The 11,689-nt window shown below is 39.9% G+C and overlaps 1 protein-coding gene and 1 non-coding gene across 2 annotated transcripts; both read right to left on the reverse strand.

Annotated features, from left to right (window-relative positions):
- Positions 1–373: 373 nt before the first annotated feature.
- On the reverse strand, positions 374–8,429 carry LOC116982692 (granzyme A-like). Its single transcript, XM_033036096.1, has 5 exons — positions 8,402–8,429; positions 6,504–6,666; positions 5,865–6,027; positions 2,426–2,695; positions 374–553 (listed from the first exon to the last, which is right to left on the reverse strand). Exons 1-5 carry the CDS (start codon positions 8,427–8,429, stop codon positions 374–376), a joined length of 804 nt encoding a protein of 267 aa, XP_032891987.1.
- On the reverse strand, positions 2,197–2,281 carry LOC116983431. Its single transcript, XR_004414688.1, has one exon. It is a non-coding gene; the product is annotated as a U4 spliceosomal RNA (small nuclear RNA).
- Positions 8,430–11,689: the final 3,260 nt, after the last annotated feature.

Raw genomic sequence — 11,689 nt, forward strand, 5'->3', positions numbered from 1 at the left:
CCTAGGTGAACATAGGCAGACCTGGAATGAGGGGGAGGGGGGAGAACAAAGGAGGACCTGGCGTGGGACACTTTGTAACTTTGGCAGCACCTTTATGTGGCAACTATTTGCATACCTCTGGTATACAAGTAAAACATTTCACTGTGGCTTGTAAAATGTGACAATAAACTATTAATTCATTCATTCAGTTTGTTTTCACAACCCATAAATCTTACTTCAGCGAACAGGGGATTTCACAATTCTAGTTTTTATTGCATTTTGTGGTAAAATGTTACACAATGTACTCAGATATAGATGGAAGCATGCTGGTTATCTAAGCCAATTGATTGAGCATCATAGTTAGTAAAGCAAAGTGAATTAGCGCGCTGATTACTCAATACAGCTTTTCATTGGTCATATTGTAAGCCTGCATGGCAATGGTTTTCCAAATCCAACTAAGGTATTTAGAAACAAAAGTGTAAACTCCAGGCTTTTTGGGATCTGCACATCTTTTGCCAAAGGACACAATCCCGACGTATGTTCCATTGCAAAGCAAAGGACCACCTGAATCACCCTGGAAGGGAAAACAATAAAGATGACAATTCAGTAGAGTCAGATAAAATAACATTTCACCAACTTTCAGTCTGAAAACACATCACAATGCTATATTTATGACCCGTGCCCAGCTGGTTTGAGGAGATGGTGATTTTACAACTTGGAGCACATGTGCCTAATCAAATTCATAAAGAAACTTTAAGTGGAACACTTTCCTTGAGAGGATAGTAATGTTCAGCTATTAAAAAAAAGACATTTACAAAAACAAGCTACAATAATAGAAACATAAAAACATAGAAATTAGGTGCAGGAGTAGGCCATTCGGCCCTTCGAGCCTGCACCGCCATTCAATATGATCATGGCTGATCATCCAACTCAGTATCCCGTACCTGCCTTCTCTCCATACCCTCTGATCCCCTTAGCCACAAGGGCCACATCTAACTCCCTCTTAAATATAGCCAATGAACTGGCCTCGACTACCGTCTGTGGCAGGGAGTTCCAGAGATTCACCACTCTCTGTGTGAAAAAAGTTCTTCTCATCTCGGTTTTAAAGGATTTCCCCCTTATCCTTAAGCTGTGACCCCTTGTCCTGGACTTACCCAAGATCGGGAGCAATCTTCCTGCATCTAGCCTGTCCAACCCCTTAAGAATTTTGCAAGTTTCTATAAGATCCCCTCTCAATCTCCTAAATTCTAGAGAGTATAAACCAAGTCTATCCAGTCTTTCTTCATAAGACAGTCCTGACATCCCAGCAATCAGTCTGGTGAACCTTCTCTGCACTCCCTCTATGGCAATAATGTCCTTCCTCAGATTTGGAGACCAAAACTGTACGCAATACTCCAGGTGTGGTCTCACCAAGACCCTGTACAACTGCAGTAGAACCTCCCTGTTCATATACTCAAATCCTTTTGCTATGAAAGCTAACATACCATTCGCTTTCTTCACTGCCTGCTGCACCTGCATGCCCACTTTCAATGACTGGTGTACCATGACACCCAGGTCTCGCTGCATCTCCCTTTTCCTAGTCGGCCACCATTTAGATAATAGTCTGCTTTCCTGTTTTTGCCACCAAAATGGATAACCTCACATTTATCCACATTATACTGCATCTGCAAACATTTGCCCACTCACCCAGTCTATCCAAGTCACCTTGCAGTCTCCTAGCATCCTCCTCACAGCTAACACTGCCCCCCAGCTTAGTGTCATCCGCAAACTTGGAGATATTGCCTTCAATTCCCTCATCCAGATCATTAATATATTGTAAATAGCTGGGGTCCCAGCACTGAGCCTTGCGGTACCCCAGCACTATGTCTTCCTTAGTGAAGACGGAACCAATGTAGTTATTCAATTGGTCCGCCATATCCTTGTTCCCCATGATCAACTCACCTGTTTCTGACTGCAAGGGACCTACATTTGTTTTAACTAATCTCTTTCTTTTCACATATCTATAAAAACTTTTGCAGTCAGTTTTTATGTTCCCTGCCAGTTTTCTTTCATAATCTATTTTTCCTTTCCTAATTAAGCCCTTTGTCCTCCTCTGCTGGTCTCTGAATTTCTCCCAGTCCTCCGGTATGCTGCTTTTTCTGGCTAATTTGTACGCATCATCCTTCGCTTTGATACTATCCCTGATTTCCCTTGTTATCCACGGATGCACTACCTTCCCTGATTTATTCTTTTGTTTTTCAATAAGCAATAATCGCGCCTCGGGTAAACCTCATCGGCTACGATACTGCCACTGCACAAAGCTGCATAATGCCAGGCTAAGGCCAGTGTGAGAATGGATGGAATGTTTCAATCTATAGAAGGCATCACTGAACCATTTGGGCTTTTACACACACTCTGATAGCTTTATGGTCATTTTACTGATAACAATGCTACACAGCACACTCACCGCACAAGAATCTCCTCTGCCTTCACTGTCACCAGCACAGATCATGTTCTGGGTTACTTCAGGGTTGTGATTGTAATAGTCCTCGCTGTTGCATGTTTTACGATCTATTACTTCTATTGTCACCTCTTGAAGTGTGTCAGATGTAAATACTTTACTTGTTTTTCCCCATCCTGCCACGAAGCAGGAAGTTCCAGGCTTCGGATCATCGACCATTCCTCCAGGTAGTTTGAGCACATTCACATCATTGTTGGTCATTGCATTATTCTCCAGCTGTGATACAATAATAATTTATTCTTAATCTTCAAAGAATGAAGAATATCTTAAACTATTGCTCTATTCAAAAGAGGTTTGTTAGTTTCCCTATTTACAGTAAGTACTTCATTTGCTGAGGTTCTGTCCTTTGCAGAATGAAATGTTTCTTTTACTTTTTCAGATGATCAAAGAGACAAGAAAAATTGACCATAAAATGTAATGTCAATTACCCTTCAAGTGATACATGAAAATATTATTGCGGCTGATGTTCATAAAGCCATACGCTACTGTCGTGGATGATCGATCGATCAATTGATGGAGTGATTGATTGATCGAGTGAGTGAGTGAGTGAAAGATTCAGCATGGAAATGCTCTTCAGCTCACCAAGTCCACATCGATCACCCACTCACGCTAGTTTAACTCACTTACGCAGCCACTCCCTACACACTCGGGGCAATTTACAGAGGCCAATTAACCTACAAATGCACACATCTTTGGGAAATGGGGGAAAAACGAAGTAATGGGTTGGCGACAAGGTGGCGTAATGGTAGAGCTGCTGCCCTACAGCGCCAGAGACCCGGGTACGATCGTGACTATGGGTGCTTGTCTGTACGGAATTTTTACATTCTCCCCGTGACCTGCATGGGTTTTCCGGGATCGGGATCTTCGACTTCCTCCCGCACTCTAAAGACGCACAGATTTGTAGGTTAATTGGCTTGGTGTAAATGTAAAATTGTCCCTATTATGTGTAGTGTAGTGTTAATGTGCGGGAATTGCTGGTCGGTGCGGACTCAGTGGGCCTGAAGGGCCTGTTTCTACACTGTAGCTCGAAACTAAACTCAACTAAATTAAAATATCAACTAAACTATCTGGATGAAACCCACATGGTCCCATGGAAAACCTGCAAACTCCACAAAGACAGCACCTGAGGTCAGAATATGAACCAGGCCTCTGGCGATGTGAACAGCAGCTCTCCCAACTGCACTATTGTGCCATCCCTTCAAGGTTCTTCACTATCTAAATCTTTCTTTGTTAACAAGTAAACTAATTATTCAAACTTAGCTATGGCTGTTTTACTCTAAAAATATCATATCAGACTGAAAATGAACAAAGTAATTGATGGAAATATAAAGCTGGGAATCCAAATCTTTCAGCACTTTTTGGATGCTTATTTAACGATGATTAAGAAATAATATAGATTGAATGTCATTAATCTGGAACATATTACAGATAGAATGGTAAAGCAGTCAACAATTAATTTAGTTGCACTGTTGTCATGTCATTTATTTTCTATGACAGGCCGTGGAGTCAAATCAATGGATATTTTTAAGGCAGAGATAGATAGATTCTTGATTAGTGCGGGTGTCGGGAGTCATGGGGAGAAGGCAGGAGAATGGGGTTAGGAGGGAGAGATAGATCAGCCATGATTGAATGGCGGAGTAAATTTAACGGGCCGAATGGCCTAATTTTGCACCTATCAGTTATGACCTTATAGCCAGATGATCTTAAACATACTTATAATCTTGCTATGTGTCGCTTTGCTTTTCTTTAGGTTGTTTCCTCAAATAGCATTTTGTTTGCAACTATTTTGTTTGCCGCCATTTTGTTTGCATTTTGAACTGCTGAGTTACTGATATTATGGGTCTTGTTTTAAATTAATTCACCTGGGAAAAAAAAGTTATTTTCCATCAAATGAATTTGATTCAAACAAACATGGCTGGCTGTTTTGTATAATTTTTCTTTCCAATGCCTTCAGTGAACTGTACAATAAGGCAGAGTAAAACATGTGAGTGATACAATATGTTCCTTTCTTCTCGGGGTGGCTTGCTCATATTCCTGCTGGGATGCTGCTGAGGCTGAACGCAGATTGATTGTTGGCAAAAAATTGAATATTCTAGAGATTAATATTACAAAGTTGATCCAAGCTCTATGGAACACTCCTGCAGCTGGAAACTGGAGGTGTTTTCTTGCAATAGAGATAAGAAGAAGGATATGCAATTCAGAACATTTCTTGATCTCAATTGAAGATCAGGATATGTTGATGCAGAAATTTTCTTCAGGAACTTCTATCCAATCAATACTTTAATTCTAAATGTTAAATTTCCTTGACTATAAAAGGAACATTTCCTCATCAGTTCAGTGCACCATTAGACCAAGAAGGCTCCACACTCACACAGAGACATCTGATCTCATCTGCGATTAATACAAGTTTATTTTACACAGAAAGTGGTGGGTGCATGAAACACAGTGCAAGGGTTGGTGGTGGATGCAGGTATGATAGTGGTGTTTTTAGACAGACTCATGGATATGCAGGGACTGGAGGGATATTTACTAGAATGTTGCCTGGGTTTCAGCAACTAAGTTACAGAGAAAGGTTGAACAAGTTAGGGCTTTATTCTTTGGAGCGCAAAAGGTTAAGGGGGGACTTGATAGAGGTTTTTAAAATGATGAGAGGGATAGACAGAGTTGACGTGGAAAAGCTTTTCCCACTGAGAGTAGGGAAGATTCAAACAAGGGGACATGACTTGTGAATTAAGGGACTGAAGTTTAGGGGTAACATGACGGGGAACTTCTTTACTCAGAGAGTGGTAGCTGTGTGGAATGAGCTTCCAGTGAAGGTGGTGGAGGCAGGTTCGTTTTTATCATTTAAAAATAAATTGGATAGTTATATGGATGGGAAAGGAATGGAGGGTTATGGTCTGAGCGCAGGTATATGGGACTAGGGGAGATTATGTTTTCGGCACGGACTAGAAGGGTCGAGATGGCCTGTTTCCGTGCTGTAAATTGTTATATGGTTATATGGTTATATGGAGCATGTGCAGTTAAAATGGTTTAGTTTAAGTAGGTACCATGTCCGGCACCAAACGACCTGTTCCTGTGCAATGCTGTTCTATGTGCTACATCCTACACCTGGTCAGGTTGTGGTAGACTAAAAGTAGGGGGGAAAAAAGCATCAAATGATCATTCTAATGATCCTTGTTGAAAAACTTCCTGACATGCCTAAAGGAGGAGGACAAGGTTAACTCTGGTTTCCCCTGTGCCAAACGGCATCCTAGATATCACCGTAAGTAATCTGAAAAATCATTCCCCCAAGACATCGAAGACATATTCTTTTGTGAAATTAAACATTGCTAATGAACAAATTAAGGGTTCAGAGCACTGTACAGATGAGAAAGAAAATTCATACTTCCAGCAGCTTGATGTCATTTTCCCCCGTAATACGACTGAATTCTGGATGGGGTATCTGTCTCTTGATATGAAATATTTGTTTACTCGACTCGTATCGCGAAAGAGAATGTGCACCAAGAACCACTTGAAGCTTCCGTTTTCCACCAATGGTGCCTACTTCGCTGCCAAGCAAAAATAAACATATTACACTTTTTTTTTTAAAAGGCAATTTTCAGAAATTCATCAGGAAGCCAACCATTAAATATTGAAATTTGTGGAAATGTAAGAAATATATATATATATATATATATACACCACACCATATTCAGTAGTTAACTAATGTGCAACTTCCAAGGGGTGATCCGTACCCAATGATAAGCCAAGACTTTGCTCTTAATTAAAAGTCATTAATGTACCCATCAAAACAAATTGCTTGTAAGTAATACCCTTAAAGTACTGAAATCATGGGGCTGAAATAGGTATCGCATAAGTGACCATTCAAATTGAGTCTTTCTAACACAAAAAATGCATTAACCTGGTGATCTACATATTAATGAAGACATGACCAAACAGTGGAACGTGATAATTCCACACAGGCTAGGATTAGGAACTGATCACAAATTAAAGTAACTTTTCATTCATACACAGTAGAGCTTACGTTTTACAGTGAGCTGCAGTTAGAACCCATTTACGGTTGATCAAAGCCCCTCCACAATCATGTTCATATTGCTTTTTCAACTCATCAAACTTTTGGAGGGATGCCATATAGGGTCTTGAATGAGGTACAGCGTCATGACCACCAATAATTTCATCTCCATGATCTGGAACAAATAAAAGATATTGATATTGAACATTGTTTTTTCATATGCAGGCTCTGAAGATAACTGACAAAGCCAGCATTTATTGTCCACCCCTAACAAGATTATGGATAAAATGATCGATGAATTATTCTGAATAGATCTTTACAAGATTAATTGAACGATATGTTATGTAACCAATAATATAAGTAGAATTTTCCAAAAGAGTTGAAGTGAGATTTCATTACATTATCCACTGATGATTAAGAAAGGTGGAGTTGAATTCCCCTTCTTCATGCAATGACATAGTCTGTACTCGTACTCATCAAGAATTTTATAGCACACAGCTTTGGACTGACAAGTGGCAAATTGCATTTCACCACACGAGCGTTTGGCAATGACCAAGTCTGTGAAGACGGAACGTTACGGTTTCTCTTTGAAATTCAGTGGCAGAACCAGAAACCAAATTGTAAATATTATGGTTATAAGGGTAAGACTCAGAGGCTGAACGTTAGACTAATGGTCCAACTGTACTTTATTGTCACATGTACATAGGTGCAATGAAATGTCTTTGTTGCACAGTTCAGTAAATATCTTACTCTACAAAAGCTCAATCAAACTTAATAGACAATAGACAATAGACAATAGACAATAGGTGGAGGAGTGGACCATTTGGCCCTTCGAGCCAGCACCACCATTCAATGTGATCATGACTAATCATTCCCAATCAGTACCCCATTCCTGTCTTCTCCCCATAACCCCTGACTCCGCAATCTTTAAGAGCTCTATCTTGCTGTCTCTTGAAAGTATCCAGAGAACCGGCCTCTGTGAGAAAAAGTGTTTTCTCGTCTCCGTTCTAATGGCTTACCCCTTATTCTTAAACTGTGGCCTCTGTTTCTGGACATCGGAACATGTTTCCTGCCTCTGGCGTGTCCAAACCCTTTATAATCTTATATGTGACAATAAGATCCCCTCTTAACCTTCTAAATTCCAGAGTATACAAGCCCAGCTGCTCCATTCTCTCAGCATATGACAGTCCCGCCATCCCGAGAAATAATCTTGTAAACCTATGCTGCACTCCCTCAATAGTAAGAATGTCCTTCCTCAAATTAGGTGACCAAAACTGCACACAATACTCCAGTTGTGGTCTCACTAGGGCCCTGTACAGCTGCAGAAGGACCTCTTTGCTACTATACTCAACTCCTCTTGTTATAAAGGCCAACATGCCATTCGCTCTCTTCACTGCCTGCTGTACCTGCATGCTTTCATTGACTGTTGAACAAGGAGCCCCAGATCCTGTTGTACTTCCTCTTTTCCCAACTTGACTCCATTTAGATAATAATCTGCCATCCTGTTTTTGCTACTAAAGTGGATAACCTCACATTTATCCACTCACCCAACTTGTCCAAGTCACCCTGCATTCTCATAGTATCCTCCTCACAGTTCACAATCTCCCAGTTCCTTTCTGCCATCAACAAGTCGGGAACGGGTTATTAGGCTCTCAACTTGCTTGGAGCACAAATATTCCAACAACAGTCAAAGATCATGGCACCTTCCAGGAAAAGAACAGACTTGATTCATAGGCGATCCAACCCCCCAGTCATACACTCCCTCCACCAGTGACTCATTGTGCCTGCAGATTGTAACTTTTGCAAGGTCCGTTTATTTCCAACAGCAGATCTTAAAGTTCTGACCTCCTACCAGCAAAGAGGATGAATGCAGCAAGAGCAGTATTATATGTTCATTCCAAATCACACACCATCCTGGATTTGCAAATATATTGCCATGCTTACTTCTTCACAAGGTCTAAATCCACATATTTCTGCACTGTAGACATAACTTCAACAAATGTTTTCAGCACCTCAAACAAGTGTCTCACTACCATCTTCTCAAATGCTGTTAGAAATGAGCAATACCTGTTCCTTTATCAGCACTCCTAAACTGCAACTTGGACCACATAGGAAGCAAGTGCAGCAGAAACATGGGAACATCACCACTTACAAGTAACACCTTTACTGAAATAAATTATAACATGAATACAATGTTAAATATTTCTTATTTTGTTACTTACAGGCTGGACTTAGAAAGATGACAATTAGCAAAACATACAGATTGTACAATCGTTTCATCTTTCTCCTTGTGCAATCACACACTAAATGATGTGAAACGTTCTTGCGTAATTTATAATAAACTCAGTGGGGAGTGGTTAATGTATGTTAGATGCATCCTGGTGATAGGTTGGATTTATGAATGTTCTAATCTGTATTCACTGTAAACCAAAGATCTTATAGCGGAGCAAGATAGACCACTCCTCCGAAATCCAATGGACTGACGTTTAGTACGTGACGGAACGTCACGGCCGCCATTTCTTAATGCGAAACGCGACTATGCCACCCGCTGAAATCCAAACCAAAGATTATAGAGCTCCTCTATAATCTTTGATCCAAAGCAAAGATCCTCGAGTATCTTGTAGCGGGAACAGCCCCCTCCTTTGCGTAGTTTCCCTTGCATTGTATTGTGCAGTTTCCCTTGTATTGCTTTAACACACACTGCACAAAATTAAATTTAACGTATATATATTTTATATATTTATGTATTTATATGAATGTGTGTCTGTGTGTGAGAGGCAAGTTAGAGATAATAAAGTTTATACTCATGAATCAGAAGCAACTTTGATTTAAATAATCACTATTCATTTATTTGTCTTGTAAGATGATACACATAAACCATAAAGGCAATTATATATATATATAATTATATAGTAATAATAAATATATGCATATATATATTTATACACACATATATATACACATACATATATACACACATACATATATACACACATACATACATACACACGTATACACATACATATGCACACATACAAATGCACACATACATATGGATACATTTATATGCATACATATATACACACATATATAAACATATATATACATACATATATACACACATATACATATACATGCATATATACACATACATGCATATATACACATACATATATATTTATACATATGATCATTTTCCAATGATCAATAGATTTACAATCAGTTCCTGTGGATTGGAGGATAGCTAATGCTATCCCACTTTTCAAGAAAGGAGCGTGAGAGAAAACGGGGAATTACAGACCAGTTAGCCCGACTTTGGTGGTGTGAAAGATGCTGGAGTCAATTATCAAAGATGTAATAATGGGGCATCTGGATAGCAGTAAAAGGATTAGTCCAAGTCAACATGGATTTATGAAAGGGAAATCATTTTTGACTAATCTTCTGGATTTTTTTGCCGCAAGGCTTGGTGTTGGGGTCGCAACTGTTTACCATATATATTAATGATTTGGAAAAGGGAATTAGGAGCAAAACTAATGCATACATACCTACATATTTAAATTCATCTGATAAGTTGGTCAAATAACATGGGCACCTTCTTGCTTTTTTTGAGACATGGATTTTTTAAATGTGAATGTCTCATAGCAACACATTTGTGGGTCAGCAGTATTTTGTACCAACCCCCACAATTTCAAATAATTCTAAATTGAACTTCTTAAACAAGGAAAACAATTTTTATTTACATCATTTTGTGCGCGACATATACAGGGTTGCAGTGTTTAGCATATCAGCTAATCAATAAAAGTGATGTCAAATTCAACACATTTCAAACAAAGGACAACATTTCCAACTTATACACAATCACTAGACTAAGTGGGACCCGTTGGGTCCCAGCCTCACACGGGAGGGCTGGTCACCCAATGCAATATTCCACCTCTCCAACAATTCCTATATTGCTGGCCAGTCGGGGGGGGGGGGAGGGGCTTTCTGTTGCGCTAATGTGGGTGTTGTGGGCCGAAGGGACTGGTTTCCAGAGGGCTAGTATGGACATTGTGGGCCGAATGGATTCTTGGGCTGGCAGCTCAATCACTAAGTCCAGGCAACTCAGTCATTGAAGCCTCGCAGTAGTCACTCAGACCTGGCAGGCTGGAAGCTGAGAAACTGCCAGAAATTCTGCCCAAAACAGATGACAGACTCTGTGAGAGAGAAGGTTGAGAGGGTGGACTGAATGGATTATTGGGCTGGCAGTTCAGTCACTGACGGCTGGAACCGATATTGCGCCAACACACTCAATTTTAAATATTTCATAATAGAGATCCATTAACATGGTTAACATTTTATTTCCGACAGGCATGATAAGATTTACACAATTCACATTATTCTGTGCGCGAGTTATACAGGATTGCAGTGTTCAGCATATCAGCTAACCAGTGAAAGTGATGTACAATTTAACGTATGTAACACAATGATAGCCCCACCCCTGCTTCACCAAAGAGAAAAATGTCCAACGTAGATGCAATAATAAATATATCGCCATTTGCATTAGTTTTGTGCAGTTAATAAATCACAATTTCACACAATGTACATAAGACGGCAGTTATTTGACAAATACTCTGCAGTTCGGTGCAGGAGTTCTTGGCGACGAGTATTCTGGACCCACTGTTGACATCTGAAATTACAGGAGCTATCATTTAGGATTAACTAATAAGAAAAAAAATGATCATAACTACATGCCTGAACAATGGATGATATACCAGTTAAATGCAATTGTTTTCAGTTGTGTGGAGAGACCAGTATATTGAAGATGCTTTTTGCCTCTCATGTGTCAATTTACCTTAAATGTAGAAGAGCTTATTAAAATCTTCTTACAAAGACCATTAGGTATTTTCTTTAATGTTCGTTAGGACCCAAGGCATAAGCAGAGCTGGGCCAACTCTCACGAAGAGGTAAGGGAGGGAGAGAGTGAAAGGGAGGGAGAGAGGAAGGAGGGAGAGAGGGTAAGGGAGGGAGATCGAGAGAAGAGAGGGAGAGATCGAGAAAGAGGGGAGAGATAGAATCGAGTAAGTGAGGTGGGAAGTGGAGCGTTGACCTTTTCTTTTTCTTTTCCCCGTGTGATTTTTTGCTTTTGCTTTTCCCCTCTGATAGCACATTATACCGCACGCAACAAAAAGCTTTTCACTGTAACATGTGACAATATTAAA

This window comes from Amblyraja radiata, chromosome 1, assembly GCF_010909765.2.
Source record: "Amblyraja radiata isolate CabotCenter1 chromosome 1, sAmbRad1.1.pri, whole genome shotgun sequence".
Lineage (NCBI taxonomy): Eukaryota > Metazoa > Chordata > Chondrichthyes > Rajiformes > Rajidae > Amblyraja > Amblyraja radiata.